This window comes from Tenrec ecaudatus, chromosome X (assembly GCF_050624435.1).
Source record: "Tenrec ecaudatus isolate mTenEca1 chromosome X, mTenEca1.hap1, whole genome shotgun sequence".
Lineage (NCBI taxonomy): Eukaryota > Metazoa > Chordata > Mammalia > Afrosoricida > Tenrecidae > Tenrec > Tenrec ecaudatus.
In genome coordinates this window covers 155,410,803-155,436,845 of record NC_134548.1, presented here as the reverse complement: position 1 = coordinate 155,436,845, position 26,043 = coordinate 155,410,803, and the positions used below count along the sequence as shown (strand labels likewise).

At 46.2% G+C, this 26,043-nt stretch overlaps 1 protein-coding gene and 1 pseudogene across 1 annotated transcript; both read left to right on the top strand.

Annotated features, from left to right (window-relative positions):
- Positions 1-1,004: 1,004 nt before the first annotated feature.
- On the top strand, positions 1,005-1,343 carry LOC142433811 (small ribosomal subunit protein uS10-like). The gene has a single exon (XM_075538488.1). It carries the CDS (start codon positions 1,005-1,007, stop codon positions 1,341-1,343), a length of 339 nt encoding a protein of 112 aa, XP_075394603.1.
- Positions 1,344-3,316: 1,973 nt separating this feature from the next.
- Positions 3,317-6,173, top strand: LOC142433810 (polyhomeotic-like protein 1 pseudogene; annotated as a pseudogene).
- Positions 6,174-26,043: the final 19,870 nt, after the last annotated feature.

Here is a 26,043-nt window from a genome sequence, read left to right as displayed (position 1 = left end):
CAAGGGTGCTACTCTGAAGCCAAAGGTGCGTCTGACCCAGGCCATGGTCTTTCCAATCCCCCATAGACCTGTGAACGTTGGACACTCAATAGGGAAGACTGAAGAAGAACTGACGCCTTTGAATTGTGGTGCCTTTGAGGAATATTGAAAGTAGCACGAACTGCTAGACAAACAAACATACCAAAAAGCCTGTCTTGGGAGAAGTGCAGCCAGAGTGCTCCTTGGCAGCAAAGATGGCAAGACTTTGTCTCACGTGCTTGGGACAAATGGTCAGGAGAGAAGAGTTCTTGGAGAAGGGCATCGTGCTTGGCAATTTAGAAGGTCAGTGGAAAAGACTAGGATCCGTAAGGGTGGCAGTGGCTGCAGCAATGGGCTCAAACATAAGCTTTGTGAAGATGGCACAGCAACAGGGTTGGACATAGGGCTGCTATGAATTGGAACCGAATTGATGGCACCTACAAACAAAATCCATGCCACGGTTCAGGCCTATGCTACCGTGGGGAATGTGGAAAGAGGCAGACCTAGAGAAATATGAAAAGAAGAATTGAGAAGTCACGATGCCAAATTTCTACTCCTGTTTCTGATTTTGCCCCAAGCTGTTACTGTTGACATTGCTAATGTGCTCTCATTGTCTAACCAAACATCAAAGCATTTCGTAAAAGGACAGTAGTGTTTCTTTGTACTACTATAAATATGATTGTATTAGAAATATTCATCAAGCATTGAAACCGCAGACCAAAGTTTGACAAAGACCAAACTTTTTAACAAAAAAACAAACAGAAAATAAACTCTTTGCCTCTGAGTTAACATTTTCCTTCAGCAAGCAAAAGTTTTGATCATGGAAAAGGCAATGAGTGGATATTTTGACAAATGAACCTAAGATTTCGTTCTTTGAGGAAGACGCAGTTGTTGTTTTACTGTGCTCTGTTCCCCTGCTCCAATTCCTGACTCACTGCTGTTGGCACTTGTCGAGGAACAAGTCGGTCAGGAAGCTCCCCACCGCCATGGCATTGAAGGCCACTGGAAAGACACCCGCGGAACCAGAGGTGGCCATTCACCGGATTAGAATGACTCTAACCAGCCACAACGGGACATCCTTGGAGGAAGTGTGTGCTGACTTGATCCGGAAAGTAAAGGGACCAGTTAGGCTGCCTCCCAAGACTCTGAGAATCACAACCAGGAAAACTCCCCGTGGGGAAGGTTCCAAGACCTGGGATCGTTTCCAGATGAGAATCCACAAGCGTCTCAATGACTTGCCCAGTCCATCTGAGATCCTTAAGCAGGTCACTTCCATCAGTATTACGCCTGGAGTAGAGGTGGAAGTCACCATTGCAGATGCTTAAATCAACTATTTTAATACATCTGTTGGTTAAAAAAAAAAGAAAAAGAAAATAAGATTTCTAAGGAATTTTCGGACAAAGAATAAACATTAAGATCGGTTACAGTGACTTTCTTTACTCAATGGGTTTTCTGGGTTTGCACATATGTATAGAAGTTTCGGTGATACCAATGTAGAACTAAATGAGTGTTTATGTTATATTAGCTATAAAGTACTGAAGTTAGCATTCTTTGGGTTGCAAATGATAGAAACTCAAGTGCAGACTGATTGAAGCACAACAAGGAATTGTCAGCCTGTATATAAATACAGGTATTTTAGGGGGAAAATATTTAAATAAATGGCCAAATATGCCTTCTTCAGGAGTTAGAATATTCATTTTTCCTAAGATGTCAATTCTTCCCAAATTCATTGACAGATTCTACACAATCCAATCAAATTCCCAGAAACGTTTCTCTTATAGAAATGGCAAGAATCAGTTCTGCATGTTACTACCTGGTCTTCTATAATCCTGAAAGCAGGAATTCTGCATTCAGAGCTTTTATCATTGTCTCTTCTTTCCCTCCATTTCACTGCCTGATGCCCTCATTGAGTTTCTTGACGTTGAGGAACATCTAAACGCTGGTCTCTCCCAAGTATATATCTTTTGCCTAAACTTCAGAGTTGTATTTACAGCAGTTTTGGTTGGATATGCAAATCATCTCAAATTTAGCATATCAAAATACAATTCCTTACTTGCACCCCCAAACCTGGCCCTTCCCATTTTGTCTCCCCCTCAGTTACTAGTGTGGGGTCCTGGTTTACAACTGCCAGCACCAGCACCATGACAGGCCATAGAAAACCAAAGTCTGGGGCAGGCTTAAGCTCTAATTTCAGATTCCTGGACACTGAAGTAATTCTGTCAGAGAAGGCATCACCTGTCCCAGACTGACCAGTAGGGAGCAGCAACCACCACCCCCAATTGACCAGTCAAGAAAATACGCGTGGAACTACTCGCCAACCACCACTGGACAACGCTGATGCCAGGAGGTTTCTCCAATAAGTTTAAAGAACAGCAACACTGGACTGCCTCCCGTCCCTGGCCCCATAAAAGCTCAGGGAACAAAGAACTCGGGGCTGATTTCCTTCTGGACGCAAGGTCCTGCTGCGCTGGGCAGTGGAGGGAAGGAGGCCCTAGCTCGAGCTAGTCCAAAATTAAAACTCCTTTTGCTGCATTTGCATCTCAACTGGTCGTAATTCTTCCGTGCACCCAAGGCAAGCTCACGTTCCCTTCCCCAATCTAACACTAGAAATGTCATCTGTCTAGTAACACAGATGAGAAACCTTGAAAGTTATTATGTTGTCCTAGTTCTCTCTCCCGCACCCCATTTCCCTGGTCACACTTTCCGTTGCTGCCGCCCCAGTGAAAATCACCACCATCTCTCATCAGGAGAACAGCAGAGCCTCCTAGTTCATCTCCCTGACTGCACTTCTGATCCCTGTCGTCTTTCAGCACGGTAGCCAGAAGGTAGAGGAAGTCCAGACTGCCCCGCACGTTTCCCTTCCCTGACAGCAAGGCCTAAGTTATAGATGGCTTCTGGGGTGTCCTCACTTCTTCCCATCTCTTGGTTTTCCTCTTTCGCTCTTCGTTAGGCACACTCACCTTCCTTCCTGTTTCTTGAACATGTGAGACACGATCAGACTCCAGGTCTCAGCATTTTCTTTTCTCTCGGACTGGAATGCTCTGCCTCCACTTCTAGGCAAAGCTCTCCACCTCGCTCCTCAGAGGCTTTGCTCAAATCTGATGTGCGCCCTGATCCCGACTGAAGATTGTGAGTCACTTCTCATGGCATCCTTGTTCTATTCCCCCACCCCAAGCATTCGCTACCCTCTGATACCCTATTGCTCTTAACGAGTATTTGCCCTTTTATTTAAATGAAGACACTGTGCAGGTGGCCGTGCTTGTGTGCTTCCTCCATTTCTGCATCCTCCACAACGAGAATGGAATCGGGTACACAGCATATGCTCAGGGAATACAGGAACACGTGTGCAAGGTGCTACTTAGCACAATGTTTCTAATACGGAAACACTAAAGACTAGTTGAATGTCCATTATTTTGGCATTAGTTTACTAAGTTCTGTCTATATAACAGAATCCTTAGGAGCAGCAGTTCTTAACCTGTGGGTTGTGACCCCTTTGGGGGTCAAAGAACCCTTTCACAGGGTCGCCTGATTCATAGCAGTAGCAAAATGACAGTGATGAAGTAACAACAAAAACAATTTTGGGGTTGGGGGTCACCACAACCCGAGGAACTGTATGAAAGGGTCTTACGGCATTCAGAAGGTTGAGAACCACTGCTTGAGAGCAAAGTTACCACTTAGATGACTGACATGTGCCTGAACCAAGCCACCATCTTTAAATTTCCTCATATGCATGCAAAAATTGGGAGGAAAAAAACCAGGGCCTAAGAAAACAGGTATATGTGGGCGATGGCGACGATGAAAAGACTGACTCTACTGCGCATCGCTCGGAATACAGCTGTCCAAACTGGATGCTCCTTAGAAGCAAAAATGGTGAGATGTTGGCATGCTCACTTCGGACATGTCATGAGGAAAGACTGGGTTTTGAACTTGAGTCAAAGATGAAATCACAATGAAAATTAAAAAGGATTTCTACGGAATGAAAGCAAAACATAGCATATTACATTTATGGATTGCTGCGAAAACAGTGTTTGGTGGAACAACTATAGCTTTAAACATGTATATTAGTTTTAAAAAGTTCTAAATCATTCATCTAAATTTTGACCTTAAAAAAGAACAAGTTAGGGGGCAGGGCCAGGTGGGTGGGGGGAGCCGTGGCTATGCTGTGTACTTCCCATCCCAGTCTTGGCACCCCTGTCCTTCCAGAAAGGTGCAAGGCGCTGGGAGCCCACAGAGGAGGCTTAATGAGTCCCCTCTCCCCGGTCCTGCCCTGCGACCAGGGAACCCCCAAGCACATGAAGTGAATGCCCCCCGGAGGACGTGGGTTCTGAGCCAGGCAGGAAGGTCTTGAGTTGGAGTCCCAGCCTTGGGTACCCTGCACCTCTGTCGTGGAGACTTGCGAGAGAGTGAACAGAACTCCAACTACACTAATGGGAGTTCCAGCTCGGGGTATGTGTATGGGGGGGGGGCGTAGCTCTGGACCCCAGATAACTCTAGTGCAATGGCAGCCCAAGGCGCCTCAGTATTTCCACCAGTTCTCGCTCCAGCAGCAGCTCAACCATGCTCAGCTACAGTCTGGCTGCTGGCCAACAGGCTCCACTGGCTGCTAGCAGGTCAGCTCCCACCACACCAGCACTGCACTGCAGCAGGCTCCCACCAAGCAGGCCTCCATCATGTGCTCTCCTAGTGCCACCACCCTCACCCAATCCCTTCACCTGGGGAACACCATCTCCCTACCCCCCAACCAGTCCCAGATTCTGATGTATCTGTGGGTGTAGAACGTGCCAGTGATGAACCAACAGGCCTCAGCTCAAGGAACCCAAACGCAAGGCTCAATTCAAAAGGCCATTCCTCCTGTAAGCTCTTCTACCTCTAGCCTTTCCCAGGCCTCTAGCTAGGCCCTTGCTGTGGCTCAGGCTTCCGCTGGGGCCACAGGCCAGTCCCTCAACCTTAGCCCAAGCTGGTGGAGGCAGTGGGAATAGCATCCCAGGATCCATGCGTTCAGGTAGAGGTGGCCAGGTCCCAGGGGGCTTGGGTCAGTTGTCTTCTTTAGGAATGGGTGGTGGGATGTGTCCCGGAAAAGGCACCAGTGTGGTGCAGCCATTGTCTGCAGCCCAAATGATGACTGTGAGTCAGGGCAGCCAGACCAAGGCCGAAGTGCAGCGGCCAAAGAAGGCAGAAACAGAAAGGAGTGGTTGGCAGAATGTGGGCATGAACCTGACATGGACAGCAATGCCTGATCCCAGACAGACCCTCCCTCATTAGCTCAGCCACCTACACCCAGATTCAGCACCATTCACAGATTGAGCCACAGCAGCAGATCCACCTCCAGCAGAAACGGATGGTGATCCAGCAGCAGGTCCAGCACGGGCAGTCCCAGCTACTCCACCTAGCCACTCACCTCCGGTTGGCCCAGCAGCAGCAGCAGCAGCAGCAACACCCGCAAGCCACAACCCTCACTGCTCCTTCAGCCACCACAGGTCCCACCCACTCAGCATGTCCCTCCTCCCCAGTCCCAGCAGTAAGTTCAAACCCTGGGTGGTCAACCCGTACTGCAGTCTTCACCTCTGCCCTTCCCACCTGACCCAACCCCAAGCCACCCATCCCCATTCAACCCCCCGCCCTTAGCACCAATCCAGCCTCCTCAATTAGGGGACTGTTAAAATGTCTGCTACCCATCAAGCATTGCCTCACATCCAAGTGCAAGTTCTAGGCACCCAATTGCCAGGGACAGCCCAGGCACAGGCTTTGGGGTTGGCAGAGCTGGCAGCTGCTGTGCCAACTTCCCGGAAATTGCCAGTTGTCATACCGTCAGCTGGTCAAGGCCATCGGGCTGCCTCACAACTTTCATCCCAGGCTCCTGGTGCACAGCAGGAGTGCTGTCCCACACTGCTCCCTGGGGTGACTCTTGCCTCTGTGGAGGGGACAGCACAGGTTGTAAAGGGCAGTGCAACCCCCTCCTCACCTCCTCACCTGTTGTAGACCAGCTTCCTGCTGCCTTCTACATTCGGTCTGTGCCCCTACCGGGCCAACCCCAGACATTGGCTGTCCAACACAAGGCTGAGTCGAAAGAAGAGAGAGATGTCTCTACATTGGTTTCAATGCTTCCTGCCAAGGCATCTCCAGTAGCAGAGTCCAAAGACCCTACAGAAAGCTGAACTGTTGGCTGGTGTACATGCTAACCTCAACCACAATGGGGTGAAACTAAGGGCGTGCAACAGAGTTGTAAGGGGAGCAAAGCTACAAAGTCCCCGAGGAATACCAAAAGTAGACTTTGGCGCCAGGGTGTAACATTCCACCAGACTCAACTGGAAAACACTCATAAAGTTAAAAAAAGCCAAAAAACAGACCTGGAACTATTTATAGGCTTTTCTTTTCTTTTGTTGTTTTGTTTTGCTTGGTCTTGCTTTTGTGCTCATTACTGTCTCTACATGTCTATCTAGATTAAACAATACAGAGGAGAAAACAAGGTGACCAACGGTTCTGGGGACATGGGAGGGTGGGGAGGGGGTAAAAGGAAAGGGGGTGCCAATAAACCCAGGGACTAGGGAACAGCAAGTGATCTAAATTCAATGCCTAGGAGGGAATGGGATGCCTGCTGGGCCTTGATCAAGGGCAATGTAGCCGAGAGGAATTACTGAATCCCGAATGAAGGCCAAACAAGACAGTAGTACAAGAGGAAAGTAAAAGGAAACAGGAAAGAACTAGGAGGCAAAGGACACTGTGGTCTAAATACAGGCATGTACATATATAAATACATTTATATATAATCATAGGGAAATAAATCTATGTACATATATTTGTTAAGTATAAAGGCAGCAGATGGACATTGAGCTTCCATTCAAGTACTCCTTCTATGCAAGAACAGTTTGTTTTAATAATCCAGCATTCGGTGTTACTCACCTTTCCTGACAAAACTGAAGACAAAATGGGTGCATAAGCAAATATGGTAAAGAAAGTTGATGGTGCCCAATACAAAAGATATAGCGTCTGGGGTCTTGAAGGTAAACAAGCAGCCTTCTAGCTGAGAAGAAACAAATCCCACATGGAAGAAGCACACAAGTCTGTGTGATCATGAGGAATCAATGGTATCATGTATCCGGCATCAAAGACCCAAACCAAAAACGCATATTGATGTGAATGAGGTGCAAAGCAGAGTGGAGACCCAAAGCCCATCTGTAGACAATTGGACATCCCTTATAGAAGGGTCACAAGGAAGAGAGGAGCCAGTCAGGGTGCAGTACAACACCTATGAAACATACAACTTTCCTCTTGTTCTTTAATGCTCCCCCCCCCCCACTATCATGACCCCAATTCTGCCTTACACATCCATCCAGACCATACCATGTACACACATACAGATAAGGGCTGGAAACACAGGGAATCCAGGAGAGATAAACCCCTCAGGACCAATAATAAGAGTAGCCATACCAGGAGGAGACGAGGATGGTGGGGGGAGAAAGGGGGAACCAATCACAATGATCGACATATAGCCCTCTCCCAAGAGGATGGACAACAGAAAAGTGGTTGAAGGGAGACAGTGGTCAGTGTAAGACATGAAAAAAAAAAGATAAATTATCAAGGTTTCATGAGGGAGGTAGCTTGGGGGAGGGGCTCAAGTAGAAAGAAAATGTTTTGAACATGATGGCAACATATGTACAAATGTGCTTGACACATGTGTTTGGGTTGTGATAAGAGCTCCCAATAAAATGATTTAAAAAAAACAATGACTGATGGAGATAACATCTATACTGGCATTTTAAAATCTCCTCAGTATATTGGTATTTTGTAATAGTAAATAAAAAAAAGAAGAACTGATGATAGCAAAGTTTTTCTCCAAAAGATTGTGGATGGAGAGAAGGTAGATATATCATTGTAGTTCAAAATTTCATTTCTCTAATTATCACCTGAGGTTGGGTATCTTATTTGGTCATGTATATTTCTTTTTCAGTGTTGTCTGTTATTTTTTCTGGGCAAATTTTAAAATCTCTTTTTCATAATTTTTTATTTCCTTTAATATACACACGTGTTGCAGACTTCCTCCTGTGCTTGTCTTTGAACTTCATTTATAAGTTCTTTTGCCGTAGAAACCCTTAATATTTTATTTGTTCATATGATCAGACTCTTCTGGATTTTCAAGTTGGGCAAAGATTTTTGCCATCTCTTACCAAATGATTCTGCCACCATTAATTTAAACCGCATGCCCTCTAAGCAACCCCCACCCCCCATTCCCTCCTACCTCTCAAACCAAAACCAAACTCACAGCCAGGTAGTGGATACTGACTCACAGTGACCCAATATGGCAGGTTAGAATTGCCCCTTTGAATGGCTTGCAAATCTTTATCATACAGAAGCCTCCTTTTTCTCCCTGGGAGGGACTGGTGGGTTTAAACTGAGGCCCAACTGGAACCCCACTTTACCACCAGGGCACCTTCGCCTACACTTAGTAACCACGCATAATTTTTGGTTTCTATATATTTGCTTATTTCATATACGTGAGATCATAGCATGTTTGTCCTTTTTACAACCGATTTATTCTGCTTAGCCTAACGGAAAGTTCATTCAGATAATGAATCAGTTCGCTTCATGACGAAAGAATATCCCGTTTGATTTTTCTCCCGATCTTTGGGCTACTGTAAAAAGTGCTGCAGTGTTAGGTCTCTTCGTTTCGTTCTTGCGACGACTTCTGGCTATAAGCCTAGAATTGGGATTTCGGGGTCATAAGGCAGTTCTAGGTTCCACATTTTAAGGAACTGCCCAACTCTGTTCACAGCTATATGGCGTTCCATTTCCCTCCGTTTCAGGTGCTCTGTACCTTCAACATCTGCGGTTTTCTGTGGTCTTGCTCTTTTGATAGTTGCCATTCTAAAGCAGTCATCCCCTCCAGCCACAGGGGAGATGGGAGCGAGGAGTGGGGGAGGGAATGTCAAGTGTTTGAATCAAATGGGATCAGCAAATATTCTGCCTATGGGCTTTACATAATCAGCGGAGGGAGGGAGGCTGAGGGGGAGGGAGAGAGAGAGAAAGAGAGGGATTGATTGATTGATTGATTTCACTTGGGGTCCACTCAGCGTTTTGGTCTTTCTTTGCACCCCTTCTCATTCGGTATAAATCGGTGATTCTCTACAAGTGCAAAGAAGATCTGCTTGAAACGACTATTTATTATTTGTACACTCTTCTGCCAGACTTTTTAGAAAAGGATAACATTTAAAGGAAGAAGTAGCGCTTGCCATGCCCAGGAACACTTCTGGCAGAATCCTAAGATTGGGCCGAGGGCCTAGGACGCAGACGGGATTCCAGGCAGGCACGGATTTTCTGCTCCCACCGCCTGCTCTTTCTGGACCATGGCAGACCCTGCCGGCTCGTTTCCTCCTAGCAGCCGGGGAGCCCCGTCTTTCTCAGGCCCCCTTCCCAGAGGGTAGAATGCAGTTGGGAGCAAAGAGCACTGGCTCATCCCACTTGGCATTTGGTATCATTTTCAGGGACCACACTTTCTTGGCTTTTGGCTTGCTGGTGCCCCCTCAAAACGGGCCCGGGCTTCCCATAGCAGAGGAGGGAACACAGCCCTCTTGTTTTACCAGCGAGCTTCCTAGGACTTTGCTGCTGGGAAGCAGAGAGGCGCCAGGTGTGGGGAATTGACCGCCCACAACCTGAGGTAAGGTTGAAGTGGGCGGCGTGCGCGCGCGCGCCCCTTTCACACTCTTCTCGGTTCTCTCTCCCTGGTTGCCTGCTAGGGCTGCGGCTCTGGCAGGACCTCCTGCACGTGCCAGCGCGGTACAGCTCCCTCGCTCAGCTAATCTCCGGGACCGGATGGCAAGTGAAATGACCTCAGGGACTGAGCCAAGTTGCCCTGGGAGATGTCTGCGGCGCCACCCAGCATCACGTGCTGGCGGACCTCAGTCCTTCAAAGGGAGCTGGGGGCCACCGCTCCGCCCCAGCTTTCTAAGTGCCCCAGGGGGTGGTGGGGGTGGTACCAAGTTGGTGGGGAGGCCCATGGTGCTCTCTGAAGGAGGCGCATTTCGGTTACACTTGCCAGAGCGCACAGACAGACTCTCCAAGTTCCAGGGAACACCTAGGCTACTCTCCCTCCTCCCCGCAGCCGCCACTAGTGAGTGGGCGGCGGTGAGCTGGGCGACCCCTAGGTTCCAGCTGAACGCGCAGAGAGGCACGACCAGGATGGCAGAGGCAGGGGCTCAGGCGGCACCAGAGGCTCAAGTGGAGCCAGGGGCTCAGGCGGCACCAGGGGCTCAAGCGGAGCCAGGGGCGCTGGCGGAACCAGAGGCGCAGGCGGAAAGAGCGGTTCAGGTGGAGCCAAGGATGCAGGGAGAACGAGTGGCGCAGATGGAACGAGGGGCTCAGGCGGAGCCAGCGACTGGGGCTTACCGGAGTCTGCCCACCCCGCCGGCTCGGTCCCCCTCGCGGGTCCCTCTTCTGACGGACCGCCGCCGCCTCCTGCAGCTGGCCCAGGTGGCCCCTCTGCAGGTGAACATGGTGATGGCCCGGCAGCGTATGCGGGTCTCTGAGAAGTACGGGAAGAGCTACCTGTGCCTTCTGCAAAACACCATCTTCGCAGGTAGGTCGCGGCGTGCACAGCTCGGGAAGGACAGGCGGGCTGGAAACCTCAAGCCGGCCGCCGGGCCGCACTGGAAGCGGGAGCGGGAAGGAGAGGGCCCTGCCATTTGGCTGGTTCTCCCCAGGTAAACTTCTACCTGGGCCCGCTGTTCGAGGCTGGAGTGGGAGCAGTGGACCTCGGTCCCTTGCACCTTAGTCGGGGCATTCAAAAAGTGGATGGGAAAATCCTGTGATTTTTTTTTTCCCCACCAACTTTGGAAACCACCTCGTTTGGGTACCTGGGCGGGGGTTGAGCATGCGGAGTTGGGGGCAGGAGGGTGTGCGCATAGAAGGTCTTGGGAGAGAAGTGCTTAGGAGGCCCTGGGAACTCAGGGGAGGAAGTATTCTGAGAACCGGGAGCATCTTGGGGACCTTCAGCTCAGCCTGCACTTTCCAGGCAAGCTGGAGAGGTCCTGCAGTTGGTGGTATTGCCTATTTGTGCCCCATTGCAGTTTGGACTTGTTAGGCGCCACTGGCCTTGGGCTCCTGGTGACCTTGTGTGGTAGGAGAATTGCTCCATAGACTGTCATCTGTATGGGAGCTGCTTCCCTTTCAGAGTGGAATCCCCAACCATAACCCATGTAGGTGTTTTTTTAACCCCTGTAGGGGTTTTTTTTTAACCCATGTAGAGTTTTTTTTTTAACCCATGTAGGTTTGTTTTTTCAACCCATGTAGGTTGTTTTTTGGGTTTTTTTTTGTTTGTTTAACCCATGTCGTCCTGGCATTCCAACTTATACTCCAGTTAAGGTTCACTCAAATGACTCTGTACTTGCGTCTTCCGAAACTTTTTCTACTTGCCTTAGAAATTTGGGAGTGGGGAGCGGGGAGGGAGGGGGAAAAAAGAGGACTTGATGCAAAGGCCTTAAGTGGAGAGCAAATGCTTTGAAAATGATTAGGACAAAGCATGAACGGATGTGCCTTATACAATTGATGTATGTATGTATTGTGATAAGAGTTGTATGAGTCCCTAATAAAATGCTTTTAAAAAAGGACAAAAACAAAACCCCCAAAACAAAAAAAACAAAAGAGATTTGCCCCAAATTGTAGGTGCTACCCCTCGGGTCAGTGACCCATTTGCTGTTGAATAGGTTTTTTTTTTCTTTCTTGGAGTATTCAGAAGCATTGTATTGTTAACAAAATTTTCCCTGTGACTCACTGCCGGTTTAAGAAGCCCCATCCCAGGTTTTCTTTTTTTAATTATTCTATTTGGGGCTCTTACACCTTTTATCACAATCCATCCATCCATTGTGTCAAGTACATTTGTACATTGTTGCCATCATCATTTTCAAAACATTTTCTTTCCACTTGAGCCTTTGGTATCAACTCATTTTTTTCCTTTCTCTCTCCCCCCCCACCTCCCACCACTGCCGCCTTCCTCCTTCATGAACCCTTGATAATTTATAAATTACTATTGTTATATTTTCATGTCTTACACTGTGTGTCACCTCTGCTCTTCCCCGGGTTTTCAACTCAAAACCTTCAAAGCTTTGCAGAAACAAACTGCCCCATTTAGTTCTGGCTTGGCAGTTGCTACGCCATGTCAATCAAAGTTTTGACGAAATACAGACTTGTTGGAAGTTCACGGCAGATGAGGTAGCCACAAGTCCCAAATATGGCTCTTAACCCTGTCAGGGCTGTCCACGCTGGACAATGGAAAGTCCTCTGGTTCTTCTCAGTAACTTCCAGCTCTTCCTGAGAGGTAACCAACATCACCAGAAAACAAGCATGTGTTTTCACAAAAGGTGAATTAGCCAGGCTGAGGAATCTGTGTCCACTGCGGAGCTGTTCCTGGGATTTCTAGAGCTGGGTGAGGATTCCTCTTGGGGTGTTTTCAGGATCTACTGGATGGCAATGAATTTCGTTTGGGGCTGATCTTTGAAGGCTTCTTCCTGTAGGCAGCCCCCCATTGCTTGCTGTGGCGTTACAATCAATGCCTTTCAGCAATGAAAATGACCCCAGCCTGTGGTTTTTATTTTATTTTATTTTTACACTCATCTGTTCCTCAAGAATTTCTGCTCTACTGTCAAGCAGAGTGGTGCTCCCTGAAAATCCTTTCTCCGTGCTGTTCGAACACACACTCCAACGATCACAGCAGGATTGTAAATGTGAAAAAGATTTCACATATTTTAAAACATAGCCAGTGTACAAATGGTTTACATAGTTTTCATCAGGGCAGAGAACTTTCTGGAAAAAAACAACAAACCTCTTTAATCCTGAATATTTATAGATTGTTCACAAGAGGGAATAAGCTGCCATGTATCCAAGTTAATGATTTGGTGTGTGCGTGGGTCCTTGCGGCAGTGGTGACTCAATGGTTAAATTCTGGTTATGCATCAGGCTGCTAACCCCAAGGTCAGCAGTTTGAAACCGCCAGCCACTCCACAGGAGAAAGCTGGGGCTTTCTACTCCCGTAAAGAGTTACAGCCTTGGAACCTCACGGGGGCCCTTCTACTCTGCCCTGGAGAGTAGCAATGAATCAGCATCAACTACCTGGGAGACTTGTACCTGTGAGACTTGTGTTCGATTCCACCACGGCTCCCTGGAACTTAGTGTGTTGTTCTAATGCTAAACAGGTTTCAGCCAAGCTTCCACAGAAAGATGGAGTAGGAAGAAAGGTCAGGTGACCAACAAAGAGGCTGCAAAAGGTACATGGAGAAATTGAAAGAAAAGATTACAGGCTTTTACCACAAACTTTTTGAAGGTCCCTTCGTATTTCTAAAAGCTCAAAGAGAGAATGATGGATGGATCAGTCTGCCAGCAGAGGGCACGGGCGACTCTGCTTCTAGAGTGGGTGGAGGAGGGCATGAATTTTGAGGAATGCGGATCAACTTTCAGAGGAAGAAGGAGTGGGGGTGGATGGGGAGGAGGGCATTTGCACAAAGAGGAAGGGCGTAGCAAGTTTGTGTCTTTTTGTGACTGAAGTATCAAGTAGTATGTGGTGGAGGTGGGTAGAGGAACAAACACTGCCCCTGCAGGTTTCGGGGATGCAGTTCTTCACAGGAGTGGAAAGCCGCCTCTCTCTCCCGAGGAGTGGCTGTGGATCCTGTGGCCAGCAGCTCAATGCATCCGCCTCTACTCCACCAGGGCAAGCAGGGGCCAAACAGCATGACGCTAGCAGGGCTGTTAAAGGTTTTCACTGTCTTTCGGGGAGGGGGACACGGAGGAGCCACAGGAGGAAGCAGAGCTCCTCCTAAGAGGTGCCATTCCCAGGAAATGACCCCTTCCCTCAGGCTCCAAATGGAGTATGAACAAGACCTGTAATGAGAGTGGTGATCGGAGAGGGGAAGGGGAAGGGGGCGGAGAGAGCGGGAACCGATCACAAGGATCTACATCGAATCCCCTCCCAGAGGGACGGACAGCAGAAAAGACATCGGACAGTGTAGGACATGAAAAATGATAATTTATAAACTACCAAGGGAGGGGGAAAATGAGGAGCCGATACCAAGGGCTCAAGTAGAAAGCAAATGCTTGGAGAATGATATCAACAAATGTACAACTGTGCTTGACACAATGGATGGATTGTGATAAGAGTTGTACAAACCTCCAATACAATGATTACAAAAAAAGACAGTGTGGTAGTTAGATGCCACCTAAAGCCAACTGGGCAAAAATGGATGAAAGCCTGGGGACTAAGTCCATTCTGGGGCGGGGGGTGGGGGATCTGGATGGAATAGGAAAGCACTGCAGCCACCAAGAGGGTCCAGAGAGGGTCCACGTGACATGGCTGAGCGACTGACTGTGGGGCCTGAGGGATTGGGGGAAGTGGGGTTGATCCTCGTTTTTTTCGTTGGGAGACTGGATGGAAAAAGCTACCATTAAGGCAGGGAACAGAGCTAAGAGGAGGTTTGAGATTTGATTCAGAGAATTTGATTCCTGAGGAACATTCGGATCAGGAGCTAGGCTACCATATTCTCATCCCTGGTGTGCACTGGACGACTCCTGGCTTGGGAATCATCTTTCCTCCAATCTGCTCATGGATGTGCTAGCTCAGTAATTCAAAAAGCCTTGGGCTGGATTAGTCACACATTTGTTATATACTTACCTTATGAATTTGCCATTAAGTAGATGGCTAAGCCTCCCCCAGCGCCCCCCCCCCACCCGCCACCCTTCACTCTTCCATATCTGGTAATGAAATAAAGAAAGTAAGAAATGCTTTGAATTCCCAGTAGAATAATGCAAACTATACTGGTGCCTGGTCACCTCACAGGGCTCCGCTAAGCCACTGGGAAAACGTTACACAGGAGCCCTGGTGGCATAGTGGTTAAACATTGGGCTGTGATCTGCAAGGTCAGCAGTTTGAAACCACTAGGCACCAAATGGGAGAAAACACGTTACTGTAGACTCTGACTGATTTGATTTTAGCTCCAGAAGATGGGGCAATCACAACAGAAATTCATTCTTCACTGGAGGTGACGGAGCGGATAATCGGGCTACTAACCCGATGGCAGCAGTTCGAAGCCACCAGGCACTCCTCAGGAGAACGAGGAGTCTTTCTGCACCTGTAATCGCAGTTCTGCTCTTTCATGTAGTGCCACTGGGGGTTGGGATCAACTTGATGGCAGTGAGGTTTTGAGGCTGAGCTACCATACTCAGAATGGTTCCATGGAATTGGTTTTTTCTGACTGCAAGTTTAGCATGTTTAGGGATGCATTTCTAAAAATTGAGCAACCCATTTTTTTCTCTGCAAATCTCTAAGCTTTTCAAAAAGAAAATTTTCCATCCTTGCTTGATATCTCAATGTCCTTAGAATGCTCAGTGCCATCGAGAAGCTTCTGACTCATAGGGGCTCGACTGGACTGAGTTGAAGTGCCCTCATAAGCTATCCGAGGCTGTCATCTTTAAGGAAGCAGGCTGCCTCTATCTGCTGTGGAGCAGTTGGTGCGTGTCTCCATTAACCCTTCAGTTAGCCTCCCAAAGCTTATCCCACTGCCACCAGGGCACTGTGTTTGTAACTCACTCACTGTCATCAATCAAGTCCATTCTGACTGATAGCCAGCTTATGGGACAGGGCTGAATTGCCCCTGTGGCATTTGGAGACTGCAGACATTTACCGAGTAGAAAGTCTCATCTTTCTCCTGCAGAGTTGCTGACAGTTTCAAACTGCTGACGTTGGGGTTGGTTAGCAGCCCAACGTCGAAACTACACCACCAGGACTCTTACCTGTGCTTACAGTAATTTGAATGGTTTTAAGGTGCTGTTATCCATCGTTGCCTCAAGGGGGAGCCTAAGCTGTGGAGGGCTCTGGATCCTACAGGATAGGGGCACACGTGGTTCTCACTTGTTAGGTGCAATCCCTGTACTTGCTGATCTTTCCATAGACTCCCTCCATATTAACTGTCTTTTCTTTGTAACTGGTAATGTATCTGTTTCTCCGGGCACAACTTATTTTATCATGCTGCACTTTATCATACTCCCCAGATAGTATGTTTTATACACATTGAAGGGTTGTGGCCAGATGCGTTGAGCACGTTTCTTGGACCCATTTTCCCAACAGCCTTGTGTTCACTTTGTGTCTCCTGGTTCACGTTTTGACCATTCTCACACTATCTCAAATCTGTTCAGAATGCCATCACATACACCATATAAGGGGATACCCACCAAAACACCAGAATTATTTTTTCCAAAGCTATGCATTTATTTATTTTTTTTTTACAAAGCAACCGTAACACCTTCAAAGAACTCTCTATTACACTTAATACATTTGTCAAATCTGCAATTCCAATCTTGGAAACAACTTTCAAACTCATCTGTTTGGATGGCTGACAGCACCTCCCTCGTTGTCTTTTTCTTCACTTCTTCTATGTGAGCAGTTCTCAACCTGTGGGTGGAAACCCCTTTGGGGGTTGAATGACCCTTTGACAGGAGTTGCCAGATTCATAATAGTAGCAAAATTACAATTATGAAATAGCAATGAAAATAATTTTATGGTTGGGGGGGTCACCACAACACGAGGAACTGTATGAAAGGATCTTGGCATTAGGAAGGTTGAGAACTACCCTTCTATGTCATCAATCAAATCACTGTCCTTTCATGTCCCTCTTCATTCACAAAAACAAAAAGAAGTGTCACAGGGTGAGGTCAGGTAAGTCAGATGCGTGGGGCAAGAGAGGCATGCTGGCTTTTTTGGCCAAAACTAGTACACTGAGATGACTGCATGAGCAGGTGCATTGTCGTGGTGGCAAAACCAGTCCCCCAACTGGCAAAATCAGGTTTCTTTTGTCACACACTGTTACAGAATCTTTTCAGAACCTCTAAATCAGTGGTTTTCAACCTTCCAAATGCCATGACCCTTCCTTTAATACAGTTCCTTATGTTTTGGTGACCCCCCCAACCATAAAATTATTTTCATGGCTGTTTCATAACTGTAATTTTGTGACTGTTATGAATCAGGCGACCCCTGTGAAAGGGCCCTTTGACCCTTGGGGGTGACGACACAAAGGTTGAGAAAGGCTTCTCTATATAGAAAGCTTGACCTGGTGGAACAGTTTGACCTGGTGGAATGAACGCCAAATGCACTACAAGTCAACGTTTTCATCTGTTTGGGAATTTGATGGACGTCCAGAATGAGGTTTGTCATCAAGTGACATTTCACCTTTGTTGAAATGAGAAAATCACTTGTACACTTGAGTTTCCCCCATAGCACTGTCCTTGTAAGCTTTGTTCAACAATACAACAGTTTTTGCAGCATTTTCCCTAAGAAGGAAACAAAATTTCACAGCCTCATGCTGTTCCTCGAAATTGGTTATAAAAAAAATGAGGTTTGTGTGAAACTACTTTTATGAAAAACAACAGCGACCAGAGGGAAAGTTCCCAGGTAACGCTACTGGGAGCACTACCTCAGAGCGAGTTGCTCAATGCTCACCTAGTGGGGAAAATGCGTAAAACAAAAGCTCTACACTGCCCAGCACAATTCTGGTTTTTCTTTTTTTTTGGGGGGGGGGGTTGTTGGGTGGGGTGTGTACCCCTTCATGGGCTGCAATCGCATGCCAACCTTACTTATATATGTCTTAGAGGTGTGGGAGTGGGGGAGCGCAAAAATGTGAGTGACTTGCTTTATTCTGGTGGTCTCTCCTGGAAAAAGTAGCTATCGTGTTTCTGCAGAAAACAACTTTATTTGAGTGAGTAATATTGCTGTTTAATGCTCCTTTCTATTAAGGAATAGATGATTTTGTCACTGGGTCAAGAGAATCCCAGATCCATCCAGCCCCATAGAAATCATCCTATTATGTGTTTAGATAAAATTGTGGAGCATCAGATTCATAAGAAGGGGGTTGTGATTAATTCAATGTGGTAATGGGTCTGAAACATTCACTCACTCATGCTACATTTATCTGTCAGATGTAGCTGGAGGTCACAGACAAGAGTCAACAGTATGGACCACAGACTAGAATCTATGGCACGGACCTCCTAGTGGAAGCCTGACAGGAAGCGAATGTGCCATAAGTATGGGAGGCAGTGAGCAATCTTGTGTGAAGAATGAGCCTGGAAAGGAAAGTACAGAATGTTGGAGTGTCGAAGGGGGTACATGATTCTAGTGAGGTGACCATGGAAGGCATCTCCAGGAAGATGACATTGAACAAATGCTTGGAAGAGGCAAGAAAGTGAACCATCAGGGCCATCTGGGGGAAGAGTTCCAGGCAAACAGTAGGTACAAAGCTCCTGAGATGAGTCTGAAGACGTGTTCAAGGGAAAGGAAAGAGACCAGCAGGACCGGGGCAGAGTGAGTGGGTGTGAGAGAGAGGTAACAGGGTTTGAGGCGGACTTTGGCTTTTACTCCTGCATTAGCTGAGAAGCCATTGAAAGCAAAAGAGTGACTTGATTAAAAAAAAGAGTGACTTATGATTGAATAAGATCTGCATGCTGTATGGAGAATAGACTATATCAGGGTCAAGGATGGAAGCCTGAAGACCTATCCAGAGACAATTAGGATGGACGATGGTAGGGAGCAGGGTCAGATTCTTGGTCTGTTTTGAAGGATGTGGAAATGGATCAGATGTGTGGGGCATGAGCGAAAGAGAAGAGTCAAGGATGATTTGACTTTTGTTTTTGGCCTGAGTAGCTGAATGGCAAAGGAGACTTGGCAGCACCAGGATGAAATAGCTTCACTGTTAACTAAAAGGTTGATGGGTTGAACCCATCCAGTGGTTCCCCAGGAGAAAGACCTGGAGATCTGCTCTGCTCTATCCCAAGGGGCTCTTGCGAATTGGTCCATTTGATGCTACCTAACAACAATGAATCAGAAGTGACTCAGGGTCAGTGAGTCATCTGAATGGCACAAAATTGTCATCCAGAGAGACGGGTGCAGGCTTATTACGAGGGCAAATGCTCAGGGTCAGAAATTGTATTTGGAACTCGTTAAATATGATATGTCTATTATATATCCAAGATCTCTAATGGCTCAGTGGTTAAGCACTCATCTGTTAACTGCTAGATCGCCAGTTAGGAAAAAGATGTGTCAGTCTGCTTGCTTAGTATCTGCAGTCATAGGAACCCCTATTGGGCAGTTCTGCTCTGTCCCAGAACGTTCCCAATGAGTCAGAGTTGATGTGATGGCATTTTTAAAAGTGTGATATCTCAGAATTCCTGGGTAGTGCAAATGGTTAATGCACTCAGCTGCTAACCCAAAATTTGGTGATTCAAGTCCATTCAGAGGCACCTTGGAAGAAAGGCCTGGCCATCTACTTCTGAAAAGTCAGCCATCGAAAATGCTAGAGCACAGTGCTACTCTGACACTCATGAGTTGAAATGCCTTGATTATCGGTTTATTAGATGTCCTACTGTAGTTATTGAGTCGACAGTTGCATTTAAGAGTATGGCAATCAAAGAAGATGTTGGAAATAGGGACATACAATTTTCTGAGTAATAATATTTAAAACCCAGAGGAGTGAGAGCAGGTGTAAAAGAGGTCAGTCAGAAAAAACAGTTGTGTCTCAACAGTGAAGACTCCTGATTGATCTGTGGCTCTTCCCCCAAGCAACAATTATTTTTGTACAATCTCAGCAAACTTTTCTTTGCATGTGATTAATAATATTACTCAATAATTTCTGCATCCTGGTGTATCACCTTTCTTTGGAATGAACACTAAAACAGATGCTTCTAGTAGGTTGGTCAGGTGACCACCTATCTTCCAAATTTCTTGGCAAAGATCAGTGAGCATGTCCCGCATCTGAGTGTTGAGGCATTTCAATTGGTGTTCGGTCCATTTCTGCAGTTTGGTCTTTTACCCGTACCTTCAGTTGTATTTCTTCCTGCAGTATCACTGGTCCTGGGTCAGATGCTATCTCCTGAAATGGCTGAACACCAACCAAGGAGCAAAAATCATTCTTGCCACCTTCTTTTGGTGCTTCCTGCTTTCAGTAACCTGTTCATAGAGTCCCCAATATTGCAACGCGAGGCGAGCTGTCTCTCCGTGAGCAGTGCTGAGCATGATTTTCCTCTGTTGATTTTGGCATTCCAGGTCTTTGCATATTCTCATTACAATACTTTACTTTGTCTTTCACGTTGCTTGTTCAGTTCTTCAGTATTGTTCCCATTTGCTTCAGCTACTCTAAAATCACAACTCATGTTCAGAATCACTTCTGAACCCATTTTGGTCTGTCCTTTCTTTCTTGTCTCTCGAAGGACCTTTGCTCTCTTCTCGTGTGATGTGTTTAATGCCACAACTCATCTGGTCTTCAGTCATTAGTGTTCCATGTGTACAATCTATTTTTGAGATGATCTCTAAATCAGGTGGGATATACTCAAGGCCACACTTTGATTTCTGTGAACTTGTTTTGAATTTTTTCATGAATAAATTTGGGGGATTGTAAAACAGTTTAATTTTAGCCTACCAAGGTATTTTAGCAAGTAAATATAGCACCATTTTAACAAATTCAGATTTCTTCTTAAAAGTACATGATTGTGTTAGTCTGGGCAGACTAGAGAAATAAATCCACAGAAACATATGTGTAAGAGAGTTTCATATAAAGGGTAAGTGCACATTAAGAAAGCATTCCAACCCAGTGCTGTCAACGACCCTAAGTCCAACATTATTAGCCCATATGTCCAACACTGTTCTTCCTGAACGAAGGCCACGTTTTCCATCCTTTGTTTCCAACTTTTGCATTTCAATCAACACTAGTAATTTGCAATCCTTTTAATTGGGTGTCTGAAGGTTTCAGACTGAAGAAGTTGGTAGAATGTTCCAGCTTCCTCATCACTTGCTTTAGCAGTTGCTGAGGAAACTGGAACAATGGTTGTCCTGAAGCCCTGTATATTATCATATCACAGACAGCATTGTACTCCAACTAGATATTTTACTTTTTGGGGCAAGGGGATTAAAGAGATCCTTTATGCACAGCATCAGTAGGGTAGCCATAGCATTTGGCTTCTGAAACATTACTATTAATACTCCCTCCTTTATAGAGAACTACATCGTTGCCAGTCATACATTCTGTAATCACCAATAATTATAACTATGTTCTTTATTTTTTTGTTTTAAAACAAAAATTATTTTAGAGAATATATTTATAGTATTCAAATTAAATCAAGCATTTCTTTTTCCCTCGAACCTTCTTCGTACTCTATATTGTCTTCCTCATTCCCAACTTAACAACTCTTTATTTCTGGCCAATGATGTCCCCTCTCTCCGTTTCCTTCTCTTGGTGGTCATCCAAGAATGTCTCTTTCCATGTAGAAACCTTTTCATAACTTTTGATAATAGAGGTCCTTTTGTCCTTGATGATAGTTATCCTTTTGTCCTTGACGAGTTTCTTCATGTCCTCCAGGTTTATGTTGTTATGAGGGGCTTCACACAGTCATCGTTTTCCCCCTGTTTTTCTCCCCTCCTCCCAGTTTCTGGAGAGGCTTTATTATTATGGGGAGGGCACTCAGTCCTTCTTGGCAGCTGCGTTACTCATGGCGGCCCACAGCTTGCTCAGCTATCCCTCTTTTCATCTCAGTGCGGATGTGTGTCCCCACCTGCTTCTGGCTGAACACCTTGAACTCCCGCTTGCCTCTGGAGACCGTGAGCAGGTTCATGGCATGGTGCTCGCAGGGCGCAAAGCTGCCCACCCCCTAGACCACAGTGCACACAAACTGAGGGCGGTGCCCATGACTGTGCCTGGGCTTGCGCACGTTCTTGGCCACCTCTTGGCCCTTGCTGAGGCCCATGGTCATACAGTAGTGCGCAGCCGTCGCTGCCACTCTTCATAGGCTGCTGTCGTGGCCCATCGTTTTTCTTTAGGGATGTGTAGTATTCCATTGCGAGCATAAGCTACATTTTATTTGTCCATTCTGATATGGGCACATAAGTTGATCCTATCTTTTAGTTATCGTGAATCATGTGATGTCTGGAGCCCACTGCCATTAAGTTCATACTGACTCCTGGGTGTGCAGAGGGCCCTTGATCATGAACTTTCACTGTCCCCTAAAATCTCTGGGCATTGTCCAGTGCAGTAGGTGGCACATAGTAGCTGCTCAGCAAATCTGTAGTTTCAGAGAGGGTACATGTAGCATTGAACATATTAGAGAGCACCTATGTCAAGGCGCCTTGTGCTCAGAATCTCTGCAAGTGACACAATCAAAAGGGGGCGACTGATTGGATGGGGATCCTTTTCTCCTCTCTGCAAACCACCAGAAGCTATTTCTAAGCATCTGAGGACTTTAAAGAATTATTCCTATGTGAATTCTGAGCTGCAAGTGAGCTTGTGTATTTTAGAAGTATTAAAGGCAACATTTCAATTTCTGCTAAGGACAGTAAGATGATAGCCTGTTGCTTGGGTGTGCGGAGCCTATGTGTGGAAGGAATTGGCAAACTTCACCCTTTCTCTTAGTTTTCAGTTTATGCCCAGCGGTGTTTGTACAAGGACTCAGTTCTTCGCCAGTGAAGAGCAACTTGAGTTAGGGTGGGTGCTCATCATCTTAAGGTGCCCTGCTGGCCCGCTGGGTTAACCCTTCGGCGTATGCCCACCAGGCGCTCTGAGAAGAGGAGGCTGCCTCCTTCCTTAAACTTGAAGCATGTACAGCCTCTGAAACCATAGATTGGTTCGACGCTGGCTAGTAGGGTCGCTATGAACTGGAAGCAGCTTGGTGGCAGTGGCTTTTGGTTAGATTACTAATTGAGTTGTGGTGGTGAGTCCATTAAGGCATCCGAGGCTGTGACCTTTTTTTTTAAAAAAAAATCATCTTATTGGGGGCTCGTACACCTCTCATCACCATCCATCCATCTATCCATCCATCTGTTTCAAGCACATTTGTACATTTGTTACCATCATCATTTTCAAAATTTTTTCTTTCTACTTGAGCCCTTGGCATCAATAAGCTCATTTCCCCCACTCCTCCACCCTCCCTTCCTCATAAACCCTTGATGATTTATAAATTATTATTTTTTCATGTCTTACACTGATGGATGTCTCCCTTCACCCACCTTTCTTTTGTCTGTCCCCCTGGGATGGGGGTTATATGTAGCTTACTGTGATTGGTTCGCCCTTTCTCTTCCCACCTTCTGTTTTCCCTCCTGGGATCGCTACTCTCATGATTGGTCCTGAGAGGTTTATCTGTCCTGGATTCCCTGTGCTTCCAGCTCTTGTCTGTACCAGTGTACATGCTCTGGCCTAGCCTGATTTGTAAGGTAGAATTGGGGTCACGATGGTGCCGGGGTGGGGGTGCATTGAAGAAGTAGAGGAAAGTTGTATGTTTCATCGGTGCTGTACTGCACCCTGACTGGCTCATCTCTTCCTTGTGAGCCTTCTGTGAGACGATGTCCCAATTGCTACAGATGGGCTTTGGGTCTCCACTCTGCCTTCCCCCTCATTCGTATCATTGTGATTTTTTGTTTTGGGTCTTTGATACCTGGCTGTAATCTTAATGGGAGCACATCAACAGTTATTTTCTCCAATGGAATGGCTGGTGGGTTTGAACTGTTGACCAAACTCACTGCCATGAAGTTGATTCTGACTCATGATGATGCTGTAGGACAGAAGAGAACCATCCCTGTGGGTTTCTGAGACTGGTTCTCTTTCCTGGAATAGAAAGCTTCATCTTTCTCCCTTGGAGCAGCTAGTGGATTGGAACTACTGACCTTGCAGCCTAATTAATAAGTCACTCTACCCAGTCTAGTGCCAAACAATGGTTCCAACAAACTTCGTAGTCAATCGGAATCTGTCTCGCCAACTAGGCGCCCACTGCAGTGTGGCCTTCATTCCACATTGCTGGCCCCAGATTCCTTTTCTCATGCTTTGGAGTCAAAGAATGGGTAGGATTCTCAAGAGGATCACCATACATCAGAATTCAGGCTGAGATCTGTTTGGAAACTCAGAGTCAACTACAAGCCAGAGTGTGTAGCTCAATGTCACAACATTCTCCAAAAGCAGTATTTCTGGTTCTTTTGTTCTCACCACTTCTTTTGCAGCTGCTCCGTGATAACTCTATGCCTTCTGCTTCCGTGCTGGGCTACCTCCTACCAATATGTATCCAACTCATAACTTGATCAGCTCTGAAAGTAGCAACAGTGTCTCTTTCTTAGTCTTTCTTTCTCTCTTGTTTGCGTGGGACGTCCACTTCATGGGCCCACTCTAAGAGATTTTAGGAGAGAAAACATCTACATATTTGGTATACATATATGGTTCTTGATGGGTGTAGGATCTCATCAAATATTAGAAACCAAAAAGAGGATTAGCCACACTGCGTTTACCTCTAAAGTGAGGACGGTGAGACAACTCGTTCATGATCACAAACTCGGGTCTTCGCCCCTCTGAACCCAGAGCCTTCTATTTAACACCCCGAGGCCTCTCTGATTATGTAAATGGGTGACAGCTTCATGGTTTGGGCATCTCCATCCAGACCTTGAATGGTAAGGGATGAATCAAGTTGCACATATTAAAATGTCCAGATCTGCCAGTGGATCCAACTTAAACACATGAGTTTATCTTAATAGAAATACTCCTACTGATCTAAGTCAGGATCAATTTTGCTTTCTGAATTATGGCTTAGAATATTTTTATTTTGAATTCTCTCATTTAAAAGGTGGCACAGATGAACTTCGCCCCGTTTGCAGACTCCTAAGGACAGAGAGCATTGTAGTCCTTTTTGTATGGTCCCTGTTCTTACCCGCCTCTGTTCCTCCATGACTAAAAATACATGAGGCCTCTTTGTGGCTGTAAAGGTGCAGTCTTGTATCCACGGAAACGTGGCATTGAAAGAAGAATTGTTCTTGGCAGTCTGGAGGTGAAGACAGACATAAAATGTCAAGATGCAAGCCTTGAACTGGGACATATCAGGAATCCAATTATGTATGTATGTGATATATAGAAATATATAATATTCCAATTATTCTTAGAAATTGCTTTTTGTGGCCTGCTGAAGTATGTACTTATAATGGCATGAGTGTTAGGAAAATAAATTGGCCAATTTATTGCTTTACATTTGAATGTGTATGCTTGTGTGTGTGTGTGTGTGTGTGTGTGTGTGTGTGTGTGTGATGGCACTCAGTAACAGGTACCCAATTCCCTTTTTCATGTGGGTCCATCAGGACTGACTTTCTTCATTGACCTGGAACACAGTTGGCCTTGATAAATCAGTTCCGTATCGCATGGTTGGAGGAGCCACTAAGAATGGTGGCATCACCAGCAGAGACTAGGTCTTTGAAGGCCTTATGTATGAGAGAGTAGCTTGTAAATAGGGCTTCTGTAAGAGATGGTATCTTAAGCATTAAAACCTACAGTCCAAAATAACCTAGTTTGATGTCCTCCTTTCTCTTAAAAAGTTATCCCTGCTCATAGATCAGAGGAAGAAGTGAACTTTGAATTTTGGCCCTTGTGGAGTTCACTGGTGTTCATCAGAATTGAACATTTTAAGCTAGTACCTAAGATCTGGGACAAATGAAACTGTTGTGTAATGAATACAAGGATGCACTATCATCTCTAATGGTGAAATGAGTTAATGCACCCTGTTTCTTATGCCAGACAGTTTACCTTTAGCCCCTTGTGAGGCAGGTATTATCATGTCCAGTTCAGAGAGAAGGAAATTGAGGCTTGGAAATTGGCCCAGGTTTGAACAGCTAGAAAATACACCCAGGTGGGATTTGAATCCAGGCCAGTCTGATTTAAAAGCCCACGCCCTTTTAAATCAGTCGGACTCTTTTTCCTGATTCAAAGACTACCTAATTTGAGGTTATTTTAAATATCCTTTAGACAAAGCTGGTGGCATAGTGGCCACGAGTTGGGCTGGTAACCACATAGTCAGCACTTTGAAACCACCAGCTGCTCCTTGGGACAAAATTGGCTTTCTACTCCTGTAAAGCGTTACAGTTCAGAAACCCAGAGGGGCTGTTCCACCCAGTCCTATAGGTTGCCTATGAATCAGATCAATAGCAGTGCGGTTTTTTTATACAGGAAAAGATCCTCTTAAACACTGTAATAGAGTAGCAATGCTTTGCAG

Bases quoted from the DNA above. Each gene is read 5' to 3' on its own strand.
- LOC142433811 (XM_075538488.1), top strand. From the start codon at position 1,005: ATGGCATTGAAGGCCACTGGAAAGACACCCGCGGAACCAGAGGTGGCC.